The sequence below is a fragment of the Nomascus leucogenys genome, chromosome 17, assembly GCF_006542625.1.
Source record: "Nomascus leucogenys isolate Asia chromosome 17, Asia_NLE_v1, whole genome shotgun sequence".
NCBI lineage: Eukaryota > Metazoa > Chordata > Mammalia > Primates > Hylobatidae > Nomascus > Nomascus leucogenys.
Genome location: NC_044397.1, coordinates 11357409 through 11384298, shown reverse-complemented (window position 1 = coordinate 11384298; position 26890 = coordinate 11357409). Strand labels below are relative to the sequence as shown.

The window sequence follows — 26890 nt, the reverse complement described above, 5'->3', positions numbered from 1 at the left end:
CCAGGGGGCCTGTCAGGAGGTGGGGGGAAGTGGAGGGATAGCATTAGGAGAAATACCTAATGTAGGTGACGAGTTGATGGGGTGCAGCAAACCACCATGGCACATATATACCTATGTAACAAATCTGCACATTCTGCACATGTATCCCAGAACTTACAGTATAAAAAAAGCAAACAAAACTTGGAGTACAATAATGAAGATCCTGAGGGCCCTAATAGCAGGACACTTCCAGACTGATTTCCTATTTCTTTGGTAGAGGAAAAGAACCATCTTGAAACAAATGCTAATGAGAAAATTAATTCATACATTTTGGGGGCAATAAGTGAAGAGCAAAACCTATATTATTATAGCATATACAATAATATAGCCCCTACATATTCACTTATATTTTTATTAAAGTTCCATTAAGCATTCTATGTGTAGATGCTAAGAAATCAACAAAAATTAAAATAAGACAAAAATACTTATTTTTTTTCTCAGATAGATAAAAAGTTAGCAGGTAGTTTCTCAGGCAGTTCATCTCTAAGTGGGAAAATAGCCGGACAAGCAACTAAAACACCACAATCTAAGGAAAGTATAGTGGCCCGTGGCATTCCAGTGTAGGATGTGCCTTACTCCTACACTGGGCTTGGGGAAAAGCTCAAGGAAGAAATCATGGTTTCACAGCATAAATTTGAAGCATGAAACTGAAGGCAGATAGGCGGAAACTTAAATGTAGGGAGAGGGTATAAAATACATGGAAATACGATATTATGAGAAAAGCTCATTTAGGAAGCAGCAAACCTTTTAAATAATTAAACAGAGAGTATATATTAGAGTATGTTAAAAAATAAATCAGGAGATATAGGCAGATGAGACCTTGAAGGGCACTATATATCATGCATATAGAGTTGGAACTTTGACCTACAGGAATTTGAAAAACACTGAAGGATTTTTAGAAGAAGGATAACATGATGATTATTTTAGAAATAAGAACCTCCTAGTGTTTTGGAGAAAACACTGAATCTTATCAAAGAGACTGGAAATACCAACAGAAGTACTAGTCTAACAAAATTAGAAAAACATAGTTTGTGTAAAAATGCCACTTGTAATATTTTCTTTTTTTTTTTTTTTTACCAAAAATACAATTATAATGCATGTACGTTTGGTCTACTTGATTTCCATTTAACAATATATTATGAAACTTTATCTGTGCCCCAAATATATTACATTAGCCTATCATCATTAATGACCCGTATATACACGTATACTGCCCACAATTTATCAAGTCAACCAAAATAAGCATGGACTGGATGTGTATGTATGTTTGTTTAAAAATAAAGAATGTTCTCCTTCAACTATAAATAACTTCAAAAGTTAGAGTAATGCTGCTTTGAAAATAACACTATTTTCTACTATGATAGAACTCTTCAAAGAAAAACTGAATCCCCATTTTCATGAATATCATACCTTTCTGAGAAACTATGACACATACATAATTAGTTATGAACACAGACTCTCAGAATTTGAATTTCAATTCTCATTACAGTAAGCCTTCTGTTATTGTAACTGGAACATGATTGAATATTGAACTGGATAAGAAGAAATAGAAGAACAAAAAGAAACAGGACACTGTATATATTGAATAAATAATTGCTTAAGATATGGTAATGCCATAAATTCAAAATGTTTTAACTAAAGAATTAATACCTAGAAATGTTCTTTGTTTAGTGATTACCAAATGCATAATATCATAGGCTTGGAAACAAGACAGTGATCTGAGATCTGGGACGTTCAACAGCTATAAATTTTGGGAGGCTACTCGACCTCTCCAAATCTTAGTGTCTTCATATAAAAAGCACACACACAGCCGGGCGAGGTGGCTCACACCTGTAATCCCAGCTCTTTGGGAGGCTGAGGCGGGCAGATCAGGAGATCAGGAGATCAAGACCATCCTGGCTAATACGGTGAAACCCTGTCTCTACTGAAAATACAAAAAATTAGCCAGGCGAGGTGGCGGGCACCTGTAGTCCCAGCTACTCGGGAGGCTGAGGCAGGAGAATGGTGTGAACCTAGGAGGCGGAGCTTGCAGTGAGCCGAGATTGTGCCACTGCACTCCAGCCTGGGCTACAGAGCGAGACTCCGTCTAAAAAAAAAAAAAAAAAAAAAAACACACACACACACAAATAGATACTCTCTCTCTCTCCTCTCTTTTCCTCTCTCTCTGACCTTGTAGAATTGTTTCAAAGATTAAATAAGATATAATACACCTGGCAATGTGGCCAGCATATAATTTGACATTCTGTAATTCTAGTTCTCTTTACTTTTGTCTTCCAATTCTTATGTTCTTATGCACATAAAAATTTTAAAAACTATATTACATTTGACCATTATCTTAGAAGTGAGGGCATGGTGCCATTCCTAAGTACAGTACAGATTCTCTCTGTTCTTACCTGGTGATAAAGTACTTCAGGGTAATCCTGAGCCATTAACCGAAATAGGGCAAATAAGGCCCAGCCAAAACTGTCAAAATTTGTGAAGCCTTGATCAGGATTTATGCCAGCTTTTACACACACATATCCTTCAGGACACTGACTAAAGAAGACAAAGAAAAAAACCTGCTTACTGTTAGGTGACTATCAGATTATGGCATATCGTAAATATAGAACATCAGTCCTGAGTAATAGAGAACTCACGCTTCCACAGGGAGAGTAATGTCTGCTCCCAAACAATTGCCTGCTAAAAAGTCACACATGAGTTAGATTATAAGTTGATGCAGTGAACGGTGTTAATTAAGTGAAAATAAAAAAGGTCCTCAAAAGTGGTTTTTGCCAAGCCATTTTTTTGTATTTCTTTATTTTTTCATTGAAAAAGAGAAACTGTGCATATTTGTGAAGTACAAGATGCTGTTTTGAAATATGTATATATTGTGGAATGGCCAAATGGAGCTAATTAGCATATGCATACCTTACATACTTATTTTTTTGTGGTGAGAATACTTAAAATCTATCGTCTTATCATTTTTCAAGAATAAAATACCTTGTATTAACTATATCTTTACTACTCCAATATTAAAGGGGAAATATCTGAACATCAGAGTGAAGGTATAACTGATGGAAAATAGTACTGATACAAATACAACTGCAATGGTTGAGGGTATAATTTTCAAATCACTTCATGTAAAGCCCTTAGAACCCATTATTTAAGGGTGAGAAAACATTTATCGCATCAATAATTTATAAGCAGTATTTGCACACGGGGAGGCAGAACAAATTAAATATTTATTTGATTTCCTTTTAGGGAGTCCTCATATTTCTATCCACTTAGGAGTTTCGGTGTTGTGTTCCATTATTACAGTGGTAGTCCAGTAAATCATGCTTCCTCTCTCCACGCCCTTGTGTAGTTTTCTCTCACATTATTTTGGGTTTAGTCATGTTACTTGTTGTAGTTTTAATGGAACAAGGAGAGGTTTAAAAATCACTTGTGCATTGGGACTTGCTAAATTGCTGACCCATAGTATCTGAGCAAATGAAGTTTTGTTGTTGTCATGTTGTTTTGGGATAGTTTACCATGCAGCCAAGTATGACTGCTGCAGGTGAAACACTGCATGAATTTCTCTTCTTGCCTTGAAATATACCTTTGTGTCCTGAATATCCATGACCACGTGTATCCAAAATGTATTTCGGGTCATATTTGAGCTTGGAATGTACATAAAAGGAATTAGCTGAAATGGGATGGGACAGATACAAAGAGATGGGTTCACCATTTGGATATGAGAATAAAATGGGAGCCCAGCAGGAGCTGGGCAAAAAAATATGTGCTGAGGCTGGGCGCAGGGTGCATTGGTTCACATCTATAATCTCAGCACTTTGGGAGGTCGAGGCGGGTGGATCGCTTAAGCCCAGGAGGTCAAGACTAGCCTGGGCAACACGGCAAAAACCCATCTCTACTACAAACACAAAAATTAGCCGGTAGTGGTGGCACATGCCTGTAATCCCAGCTACTTGAGAGGCAGAGGCACTAGAATTGCTTGAACCCAAGAGGCAGAGGTTACAATGAGCACAGATTGAGCCACAGCACTGCAGCCTGGGCAACAGAACAAGACTCAGTCTCAAACTACATATATATATATATATATATATATATATATACACACACACATATATATACACAATATATACATATATATGTGTATATATATACAATAGTATATTGTGTATATATAAACAATATATATATATGTGTATATATACACAATATATACATATGTATATATACACACATATACGTATATGTGTGTATATATATACACACACACACACACACATATACATACATATATGTGTGCTGAGCAAGCGAGAAAATATCAAAATCCCCTGAATTTAACTAAACCATATAACTCATGCTCTCCTCCCCCATGAGCCTTTTGTTAATCTGGGCACCAGAGTGTAAGAAAGAGCTGAGTTTACAGATGGCTGCCAAGTCATCCCAGCGGAGCAAAGCAACAGGAGGAAATTACGTGAGTCACACTGCCGAGAAGTGCCCTGTTTCCCCTTTATAAATTGTAATTTTCATCTGAAATTATAGGACAATGAGATATGACAGTTTTGTCATCTCAAGAATGATTTTGAAATGCTGATTTTAAGAACGAGGTTTTTATTAATGTAAATTATAGTAATAAAAACATGTGAGATTAAATAAGTGAAATATCAGTATATCTTTTTAATTTTCTTTTTTAATGGATGTGAGGCTTTCATTGTTGCCCAGATTGGCCTCGAACATGCAGCCTCGCCTCTTTGCGCAGCAGGACAACTGGCCTGAGCTATCCCGGCTCCCATCAGCATCTCTTTAATATTTCTTTTCTCCCAAAACTTCTTTCCAAATGATAGATTTATATTGTCTTTCTTGGTCATTCTCACTAGCTCTGGAGCCATCTTGAAAACAGAAGATAAGATTCTTGTGTAAGTCCCAGCTCTGCCATTTACTAGCTTCTCAACCTTGAAGAAATCATTGAATTAGTCTGCCTATTGCTTTTTAAATAAAATTGGATGAATAGTATTCCACATTGCAGACTTCTGCTATGGTCTGAATGTTTGTGTCCCCTCAACATTCATATTGAAATTCTAACTCCCAATGTGATTAGGAGATGGGGCCTTTGATAGGTGATTAGGTCACGAGGGTGAAGTCCTCTTGAATGTGATCGATATCCCCAGAGAAAAGGCCTGAGAGAAACCTCTGGCCTCTTCTGCTATGTGAGGACACAGCAAAAAGGCACCATCTATTGGCCAGAGGACAGGCCTTCACCAGATACCAAATTGGCCCAGCACCTTGATCTGGACTTCTCAGCTTCCCCAACTGTGAGTAATAAATTTCTGTTGTTTTTAAACCAACCAGTCTATGGTATTTTGTTAATGCAGCCCGAGTAGACTAAGACAACTTCTCAGTATGGTTTTGATGATGAAATGAGATAACACAATCAAATGGGAAGCAACAGTAAAAGGAATAGTCCTTCATTAAGTACTATTGACAGGTGATAATGATTTAATAGAATAAAACTAATACCACCTACCCAGCATCTGTCCTGTTGCCACAAAGGAGAGCATATCTTTCTCCTTCCAAATAATAAAAATTTTCTGTTTCTGAAAAATAGGCAAGAAATGATATTCTATATGTAATTATGAGTTAGCACCACATTGGAAGTCTATTTGGATCTCTGCAGAAGATAAAATCTCTTTCTTCAATTGTGAAGAAAAGAGCAAATATCCTTGCCTTTCAACCAGCACCTTTGGGAATCTAGCAAAATGTTGTGTTCAACATTTCTGGGAAGACTGCTTTGCCTTTAACAAAAGTTTCAATTTTTGGTATACATGGCAAGGTGATTCTTACCTCGAATATAATATGGGTTTCCAGTTCTGTTGTGCAGGGTTTCATTTTCATTCTCTTGGGGCCATCGAAAACATTTATGTTTCAGGTTGCCCATGAAGAGCCCCATCCCAATTAGAGAAAATATGCTCAGAAAAAACAGAGTTAGGATAATGACACCAATAAGCTTCTTCAAGCAGTGGATCAGGACCCCTACAAGGGATTTCAGACCTGGAAGAGAAACATTTGTTTTTGAAATAATGTAATATCTTAGAAAAGCACCATTGGCAAACCTCTCCCATAGCAACTGCATACTCCATTGAAATCAACAGTTTTATCTTATAATGTAATTTTAATTATTTGGGTCTCATAAATAAAGTGAATACTAAATCAAAAGTTGAGGTTTATGTATTATTGCTAATTTTTAACACCTAACAAAATAATTCAGACACACTATTTAAAATTAATTATTTGTTTGTTTCTCTTTACAAAGAAAAACAATCTCCCTCTCTTGGTTACTACTTGTCATATCAACCTCCAGTGTTTGTAAGCATAAAGAAAGGTATAAGGTTATAAATCAAAATTAAAATGTTCTTGAAAAAAGAAACAGTTTGAAACAGCAGTATTCTATATTATTCTTTAATTGACTTTATAATAATTCAATTTGAAGAATTTCAATAAGCAGGAATGAGAATAACACAACTGTGATCTATGTAAACTGTATTTATATCAGAATACTAATAGAGAATTCAAACTTAAAGCTGGCTTTATTTAAGGATATTCATTTTTCTAATTATAAATAACACATGCTGACTTCTGAAAGTAGAAAACAAGAAAAAACAAAAATAACATAATCATATCTCATAGAATAAACTACTATTAACATTTTTGTGTATACACTTTCTTTCTTTCTTCTATCCTTCCTTCCCTCCTCCCTTTTCTTTTTCACTTGATCTCTTATTTGCTAGTCTGTGTGCATTAGTATCCTAATAACTGCTCAGCACAATAATGAATGAGAATATACTAACTCTGTGATGTTAACTATGCAAGTAGTCAACATTTGTATATCTTAGTTTTATAATTTTTTAAAATGGAAATAATACCTACTTTCTATCCTATTGTGAGAATTGAAAACTATTCATTTGAATGACGTCAGATGATTAGATTTCTTGAGTAAAATATGACAGGGTTGAAATAAGTCATTCTTGTGACTACAGAAATGTGATAATCTAGATTAAATATACAATTTTAATTTTACACCATAATAAAATATTTGTTTATAGCCTCCTTTTGCCACTTAGAATTATATCATTCTTTTTACTATAAGCAAATCTTTTCAAAGTATTATACTAGATATATAATAGAACTTCTTTGTCAAATATACAACAGTGGTTTAGCATTGATACACACGTTCACATTGTTTTCGAGAGATGTTGAACCAATGTATAAACCAGACTATAAGCCTTCACTAACACTCGAACATTTTGAAATATTGTTGGCAGTTTATTAGAAAAAAATAAAATGACTTCAACGTAATTTCTGTAGTTACTATTCCAAACTTTTAAAATAGGTGTATTTGCACTGTGTGCTTATTTGGCAACTGTCATGAGTCCTTGTATATTTTTATACTGAATTTTTTTCATATTGTTTTGTAGGAAATGTTTTTAAGAAGAGCAATTCTTAAAGAAAAATATATGTCTGTGTTTATATATATATATATATACACACACACACACACATGCATATAGATAGATAGATAGATAGATAGATAGATAGATAGATAGATAGACAGACAGATAATTTCCATTGTATACCCAGTTTTTGGTGGAGCCTTAATTTTAGCACTGACATTTTGTTTAATGGAAAAAAAATGACACCATCACATTTTTATAAAATTAAGTTTGTTAATAATTTTCATTAGTATATACTAATTAGATTTTGTTAGAAAGTTCTGGGCCATATGCCAATTTCGATCTTAATTTTCTGGTATAACTTCCTCCTTCTTTTAAATTTTAACCTTCATTTTGCTTAGCTTAAGTAAGTCTATTATAGAGCTTAATTGAATTTCTGACTTCATATTAAAGTCTCTGCCTCGATAAAATAATTTAAACCAATTGCATTTATTTTCATAGATTAGGTTTACACTGGAATATACCTTTATTTTTTTGATTTCTATATTCTTATTATTATTCACTGTGTTTCTTTTCCTTTGTCAATAAATTTACTGTATCTATTTTTTCCTTTAGTATTTTAGATAAAATATATATTTTGAGAACTTATATCCAATTTAAGTTCCTATTTTGAAATAACATGCATATCTCTACATCAATAAGACAGCATCTACTCAGTCCCACCACATAAGGCGAGAAAATAACTGTATTTATTTTCTTACATTTCTCTATTCTTCTCAGTTTTTGTTAATATAAGTAATGACCTTTGACCTACTTATCATTGTTGAATTATGTATTTTGTATCACATATTATCTATCATGATTTATAGAAAGGATAAAATTCAAATCCTTACAAGGGCTTGCCAGGAAGCATAAATTCACACAAACAGAGAGTTGAGAGGACTCAGATGAATCTGCCTGACTTAAAGTGGCAGCTGTTCTTCATCTACAGCAGGTTGTTGCTGTTCATAAATGTAGGTGGACCTATCCTGACAATTCATCCAGGTTAAATTGGATTTCAAAATAAAATCATTAAATTTTTATAATATTGACATCTATGTCAAAGTTTTCTAAAACACAAATAAAATATGTCTCTAGTTCAAGAATGAACCACAGAAGTTCATGTGGTAACTTCTGATTTATAATATTTGCATTCTGTTTTGCAACTCACTAACAGCAGTAATTTGCAATCCATTCTGTGTCGAAATGGTTTCAGAGCTCATTGCAATTACTTTTAGAACTAAATACTCTCATTGCTAAATATTTCATTTCCATACTTATTTTTTCAGCAGATATTCTGAAAATATACACATGTACAGTTTGAGAACTCTTGCATAGCTGACAACATACATTTGTTGACTATACATACAAATGAAAGCCAAGTATAGAATTCTAGTGTCTCAACTTCCCTGCCTACACTTTGCCCCAAGCTCTGAAACTCCACTGCCTACTTAAGTTTACTATGAACATGCGGTCTAAGGGTGACCTGTCCATGATGTATGTTTCTCGCTCTTTTGCTTGAAGAGTATATTCACAGGTTATTATTCTTTAATACTTTACATTTATCACATTTTACAATATGTCCAAGTGTGCATTGTAGTTATTATTTATCTAGTATAAGCTTATCTCTTTCATTTGTAGGTTCTTTTTCCAGTTAAAAATTTTCTAAAAGTTTTTTCTATTGTATATATTTCAATAATTTGTCTTTTATATTCATTCTGGTCTGTTTTCAGGATCACTGTTTATGCTTAAGATGGAATTCAGTTTTTTCTCCTTCATTAATCCATTCCATTTTTCAGTTCTATTGTATTAATACAGAATTCCTCTAGTCTTTCTTTATACGAGTGTGCTTGTTTGATGCACTGATAATACTATTTTACGGCTTCCATTACCACTGAATATTCATCTAGGGTAGTGTAATTTTTATCACTTTTTTGTCTTAAAGTTAGTTATATTTGCCTATATTACTCTCTCATTTCATCTTCTGTTGAGAGAATGCAAAAAGATAATTTATTATGTATGCTTCTATTTTTAAACACATTTATTTTAAAAGATGATACTTTCTATTAAATTATGTTTCTCTTTCTATATTGCAAAATATTTTCATACACTCCATATTGCTGGTATGTGCCTAGTATATTCTCCCTTGAAAAAAAGAGTAAGAGGTCCCTACTAGCCTGTAGGCTTCCAACTCTAGTGAATGAATTCTTCTTGTATTATTAGAACTTGAATTCATCTGATTTATTTAATAATTCTTACCTCTAGTCTTAAGATGAAGATGCATGTGAAATACGTGGGGAGTAGTAAGGGAGCTAGAGCTGTGAAAATTCCCACCAGGTTAAGTCTCACTAATTGATTCCTTCACTAGATTTGGTAAAGCTGCCATGCCACAGACAGTTTTTATTAAACAGCTTTACTGAGATATATTTCACAAGCCCCACAATTCAACAACTTAATGTGTACAAATCAATGTTTTAGTATATTCACAGGTTATGAATTATCACCATACTTTCCAATCTGTTTTTCTCATTTGTTCTACCTGAACTACAAATACATAGCCTATATATATTTAGCCTTCTTTCTGGTCTAAGAAAGTTGCCTGTAGGCTTTGTTTTTGCTTTTATTACATTCCTTCTTTGTTTTCTTGATACAGCTATTTCATAACACTTCTGAATTGCAGCTAAAACATTCTGGGTAGAGTTTTCTTATCTAATTGTTCTTATTCATTCACAATAACAAACTAGAAGGTGTGGTGTGTTTCTGTTAGAATGTCTTTAGAAATGGGAGCTGTAACTTAGTCTTCAGCATCTTCCATCAATGTGGTAAAGTTGCAACAAGATTGATGGAAGATGAATTTTGTGGCATGTGAATTGCACCCTATCCAAGCACTCAAAGCAAAGGGGAATTCATCTTATTTTATATTACTTTGTTCATATCAACTGGTTTCTTGATAAAATGAGGAAAAGAAAGAGGCAGATTAGACATCTGTCTAGACCACTATTTCTCTCAGAAGTCTAAAGAATTTTATAAGTTCATATTTGTAAGAATTACAAATTAAAATATATTTTATTGATGTCTATATTTTGGTTTTTGTAAAAATTGGGCCTACACCAAATAAATAACAGTGAATGTACTTTTCTTCTTCTCTTTCCTGGAGTGACATAAATGTAAGTTTCAGATAACTCACTGGTTTCAAAGTGGAAACACTATTCAATATTTCCTCTGAACAACAACAGGGAAGTTCAAGTGAATACATGGCAGTATATAAAACAAAACGAAGAAAAGATATTCAGTGCAATTTCTTACCTTGATTTAAAGGAATAATTTTTAAAATTCTCAAAGTTCTTGCAGTTTGAAGCATTGGAATGAAGTCTAGAGGTGAGTATCTTATAATAATCCTGTGGAGTTAAATTAGAGTTACTTAAAAGTCATATTACATCTATGCTACTTATTCTTGGCTTTTTATGGTTATTGAAACTTATTTTTAAAACCATATATGCAAACATTTCCCTTGATCACATGATTCCATATTGCAAACAGTTTTATTATTGATCAGAAGTCAAAGATTGCTACGGTGGAAAGTCGCCAGGTAAATATTAATCTATATTATGAGAGTTTACAAAAGTTTGACACTGTGAATACTCTTAATTTCTCATCAAATATTCCATACTATGTTCATAAATCTTTTGTTATCTAATTACTGAAAAGATAGTTACAATGAAAAATGAATAGTGTTTTAAGGAATAAGATTCATTTTAAATATTTAAACATACAGTGATGATGATGGTAATTATGGTGGTGATATGAGAATAAAGATGAAGAGAGGATGATGGTGATGACATTGATGATGATGGTGATAATGATGACAATGGTGATGGTGATGGTGATGAAGGTATAAGCAGACTGTGTGTTGATTAAGGGCACAGACTCTGAAGCCAGACTGCTTGTGTAGAAATCCAGGCTCTACCATGAACTAACTGTGCAACATGAGCAAATTATTTAAATCTTTCTTGCCTCAGTTTCCTCAACTGTAAAGTGGGGTTAATAATACTTCCTGATTCAGAGGGTTTTTTGAGAGATTTAATGAGTTAATTTATGTGAAGTACATAGAAGAGCACTTGGCACATAGGAAGGGCTCTGTAGGTGTTAGCTAACAGAAACAGCAAAACAGCAAAGATAATGGTAATAACAGTCAAAGTAGTGATGGTAATAATTACAGTGATATAAGACACTATGTTAGATTGCTTACAAAATAGCGACACCTTTATGCTGTTTATAAATGTTATTTTAAAAACTGACTCAAAATCTACAAATAGAAAATTACTTAAAATTATTTTTAACAAGTTTGATGCCAGTAATGATTTCCATAGCTAGAAAACAGAATACACTAAATAGAAGTATTTTAAAAAGAGACATGAAATTGTTAGAATTGTCTGAAGCATTCCAGAAAATGTGGGGGGGTGGTGTTTAAGATACGTTATTGTGATCTCTAGCATATTTGCTGGTCTTAAGCAATGTAGCTACATGCAACGTAGACTGGGAATTGAGAATCAAATCTGCCAGGACCTTCTCCTAAGTATTCAGGGGATTCGCTCACTGATCACTAAAAGGCACACTTAAAATGCACAAATTCAATCTTTATCATTCTTGCTCCAAATAGAAAGCAGAAAATAACCCACTCCTTTCATTCTTTTTTTATTATTATACTTTAAGTTTTAGGGTACATATGCACAACGTGCAGATTAGTTACATATGTATACATGTGCCATGTTGGTGTGCTGCACCCATCAACTCGTCATTTAACATTAGGTATATCTCCTAATGCTATCCCTCCCCTCTTCCCCCCCACTCCTTTCATTCTTATTGCATCTTCTGAGGACTAGGTCAGAGGCAGCTGAGAGAGCTCACTATGACTATAACTTTGAAGTATTCTTCACTTGAAGACTATCTGCAGGCAGAAATCTTTGTAGACGTCAATTATTTTTTTATGAAAAATATTTTCTGAGCAAAACATTAGACTCAATTTAAAGAAATACTCACTCAAACACAGTTACGCAGAAATCAAGCCAGTTCCATGGATCACCAAGGAAGGAAAAAGATCCTGCCCAGACACCTCTTGCAAAGAATTTTACAAGTATTTCAAATGTGTAAATTCCAAGCAAAGTATTCCTGCAGAATTTTTTTCATATAAATGTTATTGGTGAGAATAATACATTGTCAACTCTGAAATACTATGTTTATGATAACTAGCTGGCATCTAAGAATAAGTCATCAGGAAGGTGAGACCAGGTCTACTTGGTAGGCCAAAACAAACCAACCACCAATAAATTAGACAACATTCAAGAAAGCAAGTGCTCCTTGAGCCCTAGCTCAATGCTTTAAATAGAATTTAAAGCCCTAGCTCCATGCTTTAAATAGGGTAGGCTGTGTCTTATAGCATTTGTCATGACATTTGACTTTTAAATTTTTTTATTACTGTAGCCATGTAGTATAATTTGAAGTCAGGTAACAAGATGCCTCCAGCTTTGTTCTTTTCGCTTAGGATTGCCTTAGCTATTTGGGCTCCTTTTTGGTTCCATATGAATTTTCCTTTACAGGAACACGGATGGAACTGGAGGCCATTATCTTTAGCAAACACAGAAATGGAAAACTAAATACTGCATGTTCTCACTTAGAAGTGGGAGCTAAATGATGAGAACACGTGGACACATAGAGGGGAGCAACAGACACTAGGGCCTTTTGGAGGTTAGAGGGTGGGAGGAGAGAGAGGATCATGAAAAAATTAACTAATGAGAACTAGGCTTAATACCTGGGTGATGAATAATCTGCACAACAAAACCCCATGACACAAGTTTACCTATGTAACAAACCTGCACTTGTGCCTCTGAACTTAAAATAAAAGTTAAAAAGTAAAAAAAAAGTTCAATAAATTCTAGCTGAGAGGTGATAGTCTTTATATGTTATGTAGGTAAATGATAGAAACATCAAATATCAAATTTGCTCCCTATAGGGATTATACAATAATTAATAATCATCATTAAGGGCATGTGTAAGATCTAATTTTATTATATATATATTCAAAGATTTTTTTATGGTGATATTGTTATAGTCACCTTCCAAAATCAACTAGTTTTAATAATAATATTAAAACTCAAAAGGTAACTTCAAGAAAGCCTTTTCCCCCAGAAAATTTAATGGGCCTTTCCATCCTTACAGTCTAACGCAAGTCAGACTACTGGTATGTCCTAGGAAAGAGAGGAATAGAACAGAAAGGGAGAAAGCGATTTTCTTAATGAGTGGAAAGGAATGAAAGTTACCTAAGTTAGAAGCAAATCAGGAATGAGATTGCAATAGCAAGGAAAATAGATGTGAAGCACTGAAATATTATCTTAATCATTAACAAATATTAAATTTATTATAATATAAAATATAATGTATCATATAATTCAATGTTATTAAAATAAAATGTAAAATATTAAAAATGTACAATTATATATGATATTATGTATAAAATAATTATATAACATACTCTAATACTGGTCTCCATTTTGGCAAATTAGTCAGGGACATGAATATGCAATCAATCAGGACACTAATTAGAATAAACAGTCGGAAAAAGGTAGCTTATAGTCAAGGAATAATAGTTAATAAATAATATTGGAAAAGATATATTTCTATTATATATATTTTTTAAATGTTGAAAAATATTAATCTTATTGAACAACAATGGGCATTAATATTTGTTAATATTTACTATTGTGTATATTAGAAAATATACTTTGTATGTATTTTCAAATGTGGAACACTTAATGAAGTATAACCTAGATTTCAATATGACCCAACATGAGATATAAATTGAAAAGAGAAAAATACTGCAGAAATAGTTGAATAATAGTATAGTTGCAGTTAATGTCAGCACAGTTTAAAGTCAACAAGTCAACAGAAAAGGATATGGATGTACCAAAACCTTGATAGTTGTTCTTCTAATACAATTGAAAGGAGACAATGTACACAAGATGGAAGCCGCATTGAATCTGAAGATTGTTCTATTTTTACTTAATACTATGAAAGTCTGTAAGAAGAAAAGCGATCAAGTGAAGTTAGAACTCAGAACCATAATCTCATCAATTATGCAAAAAATTGCCAATCAATCATCATTATAGTCTTGGACTCTAAAAGCCATACTTTTCTTTTTTTATATATTTTTATAGGCTAAGTCAAATGGAAAGATTTTAGATGTTTTTATTCATATTTAGGCTTGCCTGTTTATCTACCATTTTTGCTTTTTTGAGTTTTTTGCTACTGTTACACCCAAGAAAGTTGTTTGTCTCAAGCCAACCCCCAGTCTCCTTAGAGAACTAACAGAATAGGAAGAACACAGTATGCCAATAGCTCACGAAGATCCATTTAAAAATGCCAGAGCCGGTGTATCTGAGAACGTAATGAATGTTAAAAGTTAGATTTTATTTCAGAGCAAATCAAATGTGGGATTATGATAGCAAAGAAGATCCAATGAATTGAAATAGTACATTAATTCTTAACCATTGTCTATGAAATAAAACCAAACTTGCATGATATCATTAACATACATATATCTAAACCAGAAATTTATAACATGTAAACCTAATACATTGAGATATTAAAGCATTAAAATTCTAATAAAAAATAATGAAATATCAGAAATATTCTGAAATTAAAATTGAGTCATAGATCTATATATGTGTACATGCTTGTGTATGTACATGAATGTATGTGTATATATATATACCTGTAAATGAGCAAGTTTGCATATTTTTATATTTGTGTGTATATATATATATATTTATACACATTCAGTGAAAGTGTGTATATATATCCACTATATATCCATTTGGAAAAATCTTATTGTGGGGTATAAATAAATACGAATAGTGAATATTTTATAGCTTACAGTCTAAAAGAGTATATTTAATAATTTATAACATAACATACTGAGACACAATAAATTATAGTATACTAAAATTATATATTAAATATAATCTATTAGATACTACAGTATTATATGTTATACAGAGGTGATTATTTCTATTTACATTTGTATATATACAGAAAAATAGATTACTTAGCACAAATATATATTCAATAATATTTCATGGATAAGTGTTCTAAATGGAATCCAAATTGTGATATAATTCTTCTTAATAAAATATTTTTCTAACACACAATCTGTGAACACTTTGACCTATACTATAGATATTTTCCTCTATTTTAAATGCAAACAGAAAATAAAAATTAAAAAGAGCCAAAGTAAATCTGATTTTTTAAAATGTGCTTTTCATGCTATTTTCCAGAACAATCTCGAACTTCACACAAGATGTTATATATGCCATTGTGATGAAATGACTAATTTTAGGTATAATAATCTCCCAATTTAAGAGCTGAAATTGTTTTGTTAATTATAAAAGTATTTATTTTATGCCACTTTTAACAGAATAAACCAAATGCAACTCAAATAAATTGTCATTTGTAACAGCACTTTTATACCAAGCTATCCATGTAGTTCTTGCTCCAGATGTTTCATGGGAACTAGACCAAGAGTAACTCTGGGCCTTGGTTTATTTTTCAAAATCTTTGGTTTTGTCTTCAAGAACACATCTAGCACTTTGCCAGCCATGTCTGTACATGCTGCAGGGTACTCAAAACTCTGCAATAATACCTATCCCTACGGTTACTGTGCCATATCAATTATTATGACATAACCATAGCAAAAACTGAATGTAGAGGTAATTGAGATGAGGGCTTAACTTATACTTTCATTAAAATGCTCTCAAGATTAAGCATTAACAATGCTGCATAATGCCCATGGAGGCTACCCGAGATATTGCAGTCTTTTAAGTTAATATATACATTTCTACTGTAAAATGTCAACAAGCTTCCACCATGACAAGTATTCCAAAGAACTGTAATTTATTTTAAAAAAAAAAAAGTCACTTTGTCTTCCATCCAGAGAATGTGGTGCAATTCCTTGTCACCCATTTGATAATATCATTGAATGCTCTACAAGAATATCAAATTACTTTTGCTATGAAGCTAATCGTCACCTCCCCCGAATTTGATATTCTTTCTAGTTATTTCATTTTGTCAGTGGCATCACCATTCCTCTAAGCTGAAAACCTTGGCATTTTTAGTCAGTCAGATCATGCTGCTTCTTCTCAGCTTTGTTCTCTCTGTCTCCTCGCGACTTCAGTCCTGGATTACTCTCTGTGTTATTTCATCTTTCTAGTCCTGTCTCTTCTGTGCAATCATCATTTAGAAATCTGCTGGGTTAATGCTACTTAAACATTATATTCATTGCATCAGTCCTTTGATCACCATATTAAATCCATGTTGACATCTCCATTATCTCACCTCATATTTCATAACTTGCAACAGCTAAGTTTCCAGTTATAGCGTCACTTTCTCTTTTCCTCATTCCAGAATCATTCTCTGCTCCTGCCTACACATAGGTCTTCTCTTTCCCTTATTAAAACTTTGAAGTGTTTTTTAATCTATAACTCAAATTCTGCATCCTTGATTCTTTCAGCTTCATTGGTTCACACCAATCTCTGATTTCTAAAAGCAATTACTTTCATATTTAGCATTTTGTGCTTGTTCTGGGATTGGACATATAGTAGTAGATGCCTAAAGTCATTCTGGAGATAAAGGGTAAGTGTATGTATGTATGAATGAATAAAAATGATAAACAACATACGGGTTGTATTTACTTTTCTGACTTCTGAGTAAGTTCATCATATTGAACATTTTAAATTGTTGAGTATATTCTAGGCATTTTATAGGCATTTTAAAATTGATAACCACAAATGGACAATCATCATGTTCCCTTAAAATATTTCACTTACATTAAGGCATACTAATACATATATTATGAAGTAAAGTAATCCAAAATATACTACCTAACCAGGTAAGATATCAGTTTTGATAAAAATCTCCAATATGTGTGCTCCCAAAATGAGATATCTTACGTAGTTCTGTATAATTTAAAATCAGATCTTGCCCTATTTTTCATTATCTTTTTGTATCCTATCTCAATTACATTTTCTGTATGTCTGGAAATAAAATAATAAAAATGTCATCAAAATAATCTCAATTAATTCTCACATTTTTTTTCTTGTAGTAGTATGGGTCCACATCTTCCAAGGGCTCTGACACCATTCCTTGAGAAAGGTTTCCATAAATAAATGGAAGCTCTTTGCCAACTTCCAAATCAGGATTTGGCTTTAAATCTTCTTCTTCATGTTCCTCATTATGTGTTTTAGCAATATGCTGTTTTATAAGTTCAAAAGACTCTTTAGTGAAGGGAACAAGGCCCTTAGGTTCTGGTGAAGCCAACATTTCCAATTTTGTACCTGCAAAAAATTCTATATTAAAGTTGGGTATACTAATAAAACATAAAAGTACAAAAGATTAGGACATGAAAAATAGAGACCAGGAAACTGAATGTATGCATTTGAAGAACATATTCCTTAGTTTTGTAGAAATCTAAGTTGTCCCGAGTTTTATTGTACTTAATATTGGACTTAATTTGTAATTTCATGAGTAACTCAATCTGCTTCACTTATTCATTGTTTTAACACTCTTTTACTGAAATCTACCTTTCAACTTCTCCATTAAAATAAAAGAGATATTTTTTAGAAAGATCTTTTTTGCTAGAGATACTTTTTTCTGGCCAAATCCAATTATTTCCCTGTGAGACATATTTAACAATTGACTACACTTTTCTTCTTTAAACTTACTCGTCATTGGCTCTGCACCCTACTCTTCCATGTCTCTTTTTGTAGCTCTGATTACTTTTTTGTTGTTGTTGTTGTTCTGGAAAACCATTTTATTTATTTATTTATTTATTTATTTTCTTTTTATTATTATTATTATACTTTAAGTTTTAGGGTTCTGATTACTTTTTTTAAATCAATTACAGTATCAGTCAAATATTAACCCAAATTTACATCAGGTATACCTCACGCCAACATGGCACATGTATACACATGTAACAAACCTGCACATTGTGCACATGTACCCTAGAACTTAAAGTATAATAAAACATATATATATATAATATATATAAAAAGAAAAAAATATTAACCCAAATTTTAACTCTGATATCTCTTAAGGGTTTGCCTTCTTCCTCTGTTATATCTATCATTCTGATGAATGCATAGGCAAACAGAGTTTTAATTACTGTTTGCATTCAAATATTTATCAAGTACATGTGAATATTTCCCAAACGCTTTCTTCCCCCAGCTGTCTATATAGTAACTTCACCAATGGTAGCAACTTAACAGGTAAAATCAAAATTATCTTTCTGCATGACTAGAATTACTCTTTAACCTGTGAGCTATTGTAAAAATAAAAACTCAAACTAATCATCTTGAAAATTACTGATGGCACTTTTCTCTCTGTCATCAATCCTTATACACAAAATAATTTTCTTTCAATAATTTTCTACGATTCTTGAATACTATTTATTTATATATGTCCTTGAACGTAATCATCTTTGTAATTGTATCTTTGGGGTACTCTAGTAGTCTTCACATATTTCAACTCTAGTCTTTACCTATTTCAAGTTATCCTATAGGCAACTCAAAGTAGTGTTCATTAAATATAATTTCATGCATCAATTCCCCATTCATGAACCTGGTTCTTTTTTCACACATACAAATATTTATTTTACTAATTTGTTCCAGTCCAATTCCTGTCAAAATTTACTCTTCCAATGATTCTATTCAATGTCAAAAGATTGATTTTTCTTTATTTGTTCGTCTAAACACTCTTTGTAATTTTATTATTGCAATTAAAGATAATAAATTTTGGTTTTGATATTGTGGCATTTTGCATCTGTGAATTTTCTTTCACAATGCTGGCACTAGCTGAATTACTTCTATAAGATTTTCCCAAGACAGAAATCACCCACAGATATACATACTCACACATATGTTCTACTTCAGAATTTTTTACTGTTGTGCAAAAGTGAGTTGTTTAATACTTTTACACATTACTTGTCTATTAATTAAAAGTAAGCACAAGTATTTAATATTATTGGGACACCATTCATTGCAAGAATCAGACTTCAACGGCTAGCATAAGTAAATGACGGGCAGGATATATTTTAAATATACAAAACGCAATCTTATAGACATTCAAGGGGAGGATACATGGCACATTTCTGTGTTATAAAGGTTCTCTGGAAAATAAAAATGAGAAGTAAAGATGAAAATAAAATATTGGGATGACTACTTATGCCTTTTGTGGAATCAAGTTTTCTGGATTTTGCTTTGCTTTTCATGTCTGCTGCATTCTACTTAAAGAATGGCTTCCTTTTCTTACTTCTAAGAATACACATAGACTAAAAATATTGACAGTCTTAACTTTATTTGGTTTTTCAGTTTAAGTTCTGACCACATACCTATAACATATGTCTCAAAAAAAAGGTAAACAGAAATAGACTTTGACTGAGCCCAGCCTCTGGATTCATTCACAAGAACCAGTCACAAATGACTGGTTCAGTCTTTGTAATCAAAGACAGGGATATTTTTGCAATAGCAGTGGTTTCTTATGCCCAAGTCCCTCAAGAGATGTTTCAGAGATAGGGTACAAGGAAATTTTAAAGGGAAGAATATGTATTAAGAAGATCAAAATACATCTACTTACAGCTGTCTTCCCAGACAAATGGTATAAAAATTCACCTTAAAATTTACTTATTTCCAAATATCTGAGACATTAAAAATTTGCTAAGATTATTTATAGATACCATATGCACACATATACAGACATGCATATGGTCACATTTCACATATTAAACTTTATTAAGGGGAGCCAAGATGCTCTGAATAAGTACAATTTATGAGTACAAGCTACAGATAACTAAGTTTTCTCTTACATATGAAATTTTTTTCCTTTAAAATAGCCTTTCAGGCCACGCACGGTGGCTCATGCCTGTAATCCCAGCACTTTGGGAGGCTGAGGCGGGCAGATCACGAGGTCAGGAGATCTAGACCATCCTGGCTAACACGGTGAAACCCCATCTCTACTAAAGATACAAAAAAATTAGCCGGGCATGGTGGTGGTCACCTGTAGTCCCAGCTACTCAGGAGGCTGAGGCAGGAGAATGGCGTGAACCTGCGAGGCGGAGCTTGCAGTGAGCCGAGATCGTACCACTGCACTCCAGCCTGAGTGAAAGAACGAGACTCCGTCTCAAAAAAAAAAAAAAAAAAAAGCCATTCAAAATATTTTTACACAGATATCCTTGAGTGTATATTAAATAATTTATAAATAACTTATTGGTTATCTTTATAAACATTCCTTACTATATTATGATAAAATATAGTGATGCTCCCAAACTGCTGAATGGTCCTATTACACTTTTAGACTTTTGTTTCCTGCCTTAGCAATCAACCTTGACTTGACATTGTCTTGGTATTTCTAATCTCCTCCTTCTATGTGGAAAGAGAATATCTAAATTTTCTGGGTGAAGAACTAAAGATTGTTGAACCTCTTCAAAGAAAAAATTCATGGGCTTTGTGACAGTTACTGGCTGCTCAGGGACTTTTTTCTTTTTATGTGAACCAACCCTATTCATGCTCTACTTTCTCACCATAAGCCTTGATTATTTAATAAGGAAAAATGAAGTAAAATATATGTATTTGAACGTCAGTAAGTCAATTCGTAAAATGTCTCACAAGAAGAAAAAATACATGCTAGATAGCATTAAAATAAGATAGGCCTATAAGGACTCCGGGTTTTTGTCTAAAGTCTGGTGGCCAGTGGATACGACATGTCCAAGTTATCTATATTCTATAAGACTTACTCAACGTATCAACAATTTAGGTTGTGATAGAGAAACGACCTAGTAGAAACAAATAAAATCATGATCTTTGAACTTAGACCTACAGTCAAATCCTGAACTCTGTGACTAATGTTCTAAAAAACCTCAGTCAAATTATTTAATATCCCTGAACATATTTTCTCAGTCATAAAATTGGGATTCCTCTTCCAGTTAAATAAGAATAAATCAAAATAATATGAGTAAAAATACCTAGTACAGTGATTGGCACATAATACATGGAAAATAAATATAAATTTTTAACTGTGATAAAATTTGCTGTATTAGAATGGTGAGTCAAATTTACTAGAAAAAAATATAATAGAAATAAATGTAAAACTTCAAAATTTGGACTAAAATACCCATCGGCACAAGTACAGTAGAGAAGAGATGTGCTTTTGAAACAGAGAAAATTGTCAAGGGATTTTACTAAATAGTAACTGCAATACAAATCAATACTAATTTGTGTCTGCCAAGAACACTAATATAACCTCTGTCTGTGTTGATGGAAGATGCAGGAGGCAGTCCGTCTCTATTGTGCTGTAATCCAAGAACACCACACCTAAAAGGCATGTCCACAAACTGAAGGGTCTTCAAATGGAAACAGAAGGTTGATTAAGTAAAATAAAACAATTTACAGACAAGCTAAAAGAATGGAGAATGTATAGTTGAGGTGGAAAAAACTCAAGTACAATCTTACTATTTCCAAGTATCCGAATGGTTCTAACGTGGAAGAGAAATTAGACTTCCATGTTGTTCGAAAAGGATGAACTAGAATCAATGAGGTGAAGCCAGAAGAGATTTGGCTCAAGAAAATAAGGATCTTTCTAATAGCTGTCAAAAACAAAATGGGTTGATTTAGACATCAGACCTTCCCCTTAACTACCAATGCGGATGCACATACTTCTTGACAGGCAGTGGGATGATTTAAATAGATCCGAATGTTGGTTGTTAACTTCAACATCTTATAATTTTGGAACATTTCTAAGGTTAAGATCATTGGTTGAATTTGTTGCACAGTTTCACATGATATAAAAGTCTGACTGAAATATTAGCTAACTAAAACTATGCAGCATTGAATTAACAAAATCAGTATATTTTTGATATTTTTAGGTATCCATTCTGATTGCCAACAAGTATTACTAAACTAACGTAAGTTAAAAATATTAACCTTAAAAGAAGACACAAAAAGAGGTTATAAACTTCTTGCATGGATGCTGCCATCAATGAAAATGGTTTAAACACCTTCCATTAAAACCGCAAGACCGAATTTGCTAGCCTGTCTTCCTATTGCATAGTCCTAGTATAATATCCCTTTTCTTTTTCTTTTACTACTCCATAAGAAAATAATCTTGGACTCTTCATTTTGCCACCCCCCAGCTATGAGACCTCAGTAACATCACCTGACCTTTCCTCACATATAAAATTTGGAATCCCTCATATATCTCCCAAGGTTTTAAAGATTAAATCAAACCACAAAGAAATCCTGGATCACACCACTGGTTTCATCAGTACTGATTCTGTCATCCAACCCAGTCACTTAACCCAGAAGATTATTTTAGTGATAATTTTGATGTTGAATGAAACTACCCTAGGTTGTTGACTAGATGAATGAATGAATGAATAGACAGCAGGCATTGCCTTCTGTGATACTGCAAAAAAAAATGCAAGCACTTATCAAATAGAAGTGGCATGCATCTGACTTCTAGATGGTTGAGCGCAGACTGTTAAATTATTAATCATTAAATCATAATTCAGTAAAATCATTTCTGTGGGGAATTTATGTAATATGGTCCAGGCACTACGCTTTCTGATGAGCCATCTTAATACAGCACTAAAGTCTGAAAAAATATAGAAAGATTAATAGTTAATCCATCCATTAGACTTCTTTCTGAAAAATTGAATAGCTAAAGTAAGCTTTTGGCAATAATTGTATCAAAGTCAATTGTATCAAGTCCAGATTTGGACACTAACAAATTCATTGTACCAATATTTTATATTGTTGACTGAAGTGGAATCCATTTCTGTTGAATGTCAGTTGAAATTTGCAGGAGCAGCAGAAGTACATGGAAATGGGGTGAATTTTTATAGAAAAAAAATTTCTCCTTGAAACGAATTTCAAACTTGAGTATGAGCCAAAATTTATTTTAATCTTTATGGCAATTATGATTATGGCCATGCTTACCAAGTACCATTTTTGAAGCACTGGACTAGACGTTTCTAATTAAATTATTTTATTTTCTCACATATCTTCCTTATGATTACCATTTTAAGGATAGGGAAACAGAGTTTGATCAGTTTAATGACTTTTCCATCATTGCATAGCTGCTTAGGTGGTAGAAATAAATGCTAATCTAGGTGTATTTAAATCTAAATGTTGGTACACTTAAACTACACTGCAAAAATACTTATAAGATGTACAATTTTGGGGCAAGTGTAAATAATTGATACTTCAGTATGGCTACTTTAGAAACGTCCAAAAACCAGTGAGCTCACTGGGATAATTTAGCCACAAACTTGCCCAACTGAGTAGCTGACAGGTTGATGTAACCTGTAATGGGAGTGTCTAGAGATTTTCTTTAGGTAAATGTTGTCAAAGTAAAATATTTTCTGTTTTGTAAAACCAAAGGTGAGCAAGCATAGTGGACATTAATTTAAAGGGGACATCGTACTGCCTAGCATGGTAATCCACTGTCTAGATTTAGGGAACTCCTTAGTGTATGAATTGTAGTTGGGGACCTACTGCAATAGAAGTGAAAGAAAGCATCAGATAATAACCTTCCCAGCTTCTTATGGGTATAAGAAGCGAACATATGACTGGCCAATCCAATCAATGAACCAACTCAAAATTTTGAATTTAGATCTAAAAACACAAAATAAGAGGGGAGTGGATAATCCATTTTTGCAAGAGAAACAGAAGCTTCAGTAGCAATTTGGCAAGCAGTAATATCAATGGATCCGACAGCAGTCTCCAGTGTGACATTTTTGGTCGTTTGAGGATGAGGTATTATTTATGTCCACTGGACTGGTTTTGTCATCTGACGTTGTCTGTAGTCTTGGCTGCAACTTAGTGTCTGTTTGAGCACAGACTATTAAGTACTAGTTTTAGTCTACCACATAATTTCATTCCCCCATGCCAATTTTGTTACTGTGATTAAGCATAATTTGAAGTATTAGTGTAATATGGAATCTACATAAAAATTGAATAGTTTGTTTCAAAAGAAAGTGGAGAAATAGAAGATATTCAATAACTGATAGAGGGAAGCTTGTAAAAAATGCTCTTTCATTGGTATATTCACACTTAGGTGGATATTCTGTCAGTCACTGAATCAGTGTTAGTTCCCACCAATCACTTTCTCTCCATAAGGGCTTTGGAGCATAAGATATAGTTCAAATGAATTTGGGTTTACTTTTCTTTTACAGGCATTTTAAAGATTGAGTATTTGCTACCTTCTAGTTACTCAGATAGTATGGGGTTTGTGTATTTTTGTTATATTTATTTGCATAGTTTTGTGTACATATTATGTTGTATTTGTTTTTCTTGTTGTACTGCATTGTTTGTGGAACACCTATAAGAAGGTTTGGAAGTGGGCAGTTCTCATTATCCCTGGCTCCATGCACTAATTGCATTAAAATAAACTCTAGATGGCTCAACTACTTAAATACAAAATAAAATTTAAATTTAAAACAACAAAACATAAAATCAATCATAAATAAATTTATTTTTAATAATTTAAAATGGAAATCTTAGTTTAATGAAGGAAAGTGCTGGTTAGGGTATGAAAGAACACTCAAACTTTTTTGATCGTATAAAACAGTATAATTATTCTAAGAGGAAATCTGGTACTGTTTATAAATAAAAACGTTTACACTTTATCCTAGCAATTCAAGCAACAGAGACTTGACCCTTGGGTACAAATGTCAAACCAATTTATGTACTCAAATCTGTTCACAGCAGTGTAATTTTTATACATAAGAGAAGCAGTCAACATGTATCTCAGGTGCAGCCACTAAAAAAGATTATAGTACATCCTTAAAAGGAACTACTATTATTTTTTGTTATTCTGTAACTATATTGAATGTTAAGGTTAAATACATACAGAATGATTTAAAAATAGAAACAAGTGTTAACTGGGAAATAATGTGTCTCTTGATATCTTAATAATTATTTTGAACACTAATAGCTTGTTTCTAACTTTCTACATAGATAATGGTTTCTCATAGTGAAGGCTATAAAATCTGGCTTGTATGACTGACTGTCATTCGTATAAAGAATGCGGACGATGGGGAAATAATCAGCTTAGAAATTAGGGAAAGATGTCTTTTATTTTTTGGTGGGTTTGAAGCATATCTGAAACAACTAAAAGAACAATTCAGAGATTGGAAATATAAATCTGGAGGTTAATATACATAATTAAACTGTATGTATGTGTACATGTTTTATATGCAAATATAAATAGATATATTTATGTACCTATGAGTGTGTACATAAATGTATATATAGTATATGGTTATATGGTTATATAAATATATAAATAGCTGAAACCCAGAGAAATAAAAGGATTATGTGTATTTGCAAAATGTGTGAAATTCTTTATGGAGTGATTACAAGAGGAGCATATTGAAAAGCACCTACCTATTATGATTTATGATTTAAAAATCTAATCTAGAAGGCTAAAGATTTTATATATCATCACTAATACATGTTTTAAGTCACATGGCTCAAATATTAGTAAGGTATATCACAGTCAAATCTTGAAAGAAATTTGGAAAAAATGACACATTATAAATTTTAGGAAATAATGATTAAGCATGATCACTGCCTTCTTAGAAAATAAAAAGGAAACCAGAAGACAGTATAACAATATCTTTAAGGTGTCAAAGGAAAAAGAAATTTAAAACTAGAGTTCTACATACAGCAAAAATACTCTTCAAGAATGAAGACAAAATAATATATTTTCACATATTTCAAATGGACATTTCTATGTTTAAGAAGGAATGAAGAGAATGAAAAATAATAAATATATGGGAATATATTTTTTAAAGCATAAGTACCCAAAACTGGGAAGAATCCATCAAGATGAGAATAGATTTATAAAAATAAAAATAGAAGTCTATTTATCCAATAGAATACAATAAGCAAAATAATCAATGAACTACTAATACACGTAACAATGACTCAGTGACAAAAACATTGTGCTGAGTGAGACAAGTCTGACATCAAAGACTACAAACTATGTGATCCAATTTATATGAAGTGCTAGAAGAGAGCAAGCTAATCTTACCTTGTTAATCTCTCAAAATGATTAGTTTCAAGAGGAACAGAGATTGGAATGAAAATCATCTCAAACACTGGTGGATCTGGTTCTACAGATTATGTGTTAAATTTTCCAATAATATGGGACAATTAATATCTCTCTTGCTGAGGGAAGGAACAGTCTAAGACATTAAGCTTCAGAATGAGAGTCAACAGAGTCAACAGACACAATACGATTAGAAGTCCACAAACAGTGCCAGATTACCA

At 32.6% G+C, this 26890-nt stretch overlaps 1 protein-coding gene across 2 annotated transcripts in view; it reads right to left on the bottom strand.

The window, feature by feature from the left end:
• Positions 1-26890, bottom strand: part of SCN7A (sodium voltage-gated channel alpha subunit 7) — a 93838-nt gene that overhangs the window by 58193 nt on the left and 8755 nt on the right. For both annotated transcript variants that reach the window (XM_012496284.2, XM_003266196.3), the window contains exons 2-9: positions 17649-17896; positions 14465-14583; positions 14041-14130; positions 12552-12680; positions 10818-10909; positions 5866-6072; positions 5549-5618; positions 2433-2574 (exon numbers count right to left, since the gene is read on the bottom strand). In XM_012496284.2, the coding sequence (XP_012351738.2) occupies positions 2433-2574; positions 5549-5618; positions 5866-6072; positions 10818-10909; positions 12552-12680; positions 14041-14130; positions 14465-14583; positions 17649-17882 (1083 nt within the window). In that variant the 5' untranslated portion in view covers positions 17883-17896. The remainder of the gene's footprint in view (positions 1-2432; positions 2575-5548; positions 5619-5865; positions 6073-10817; positions 10910-12551; positions 12681-14040; positions 14131-14464; positions 14584-17648; positions 17897-26890) is intronic.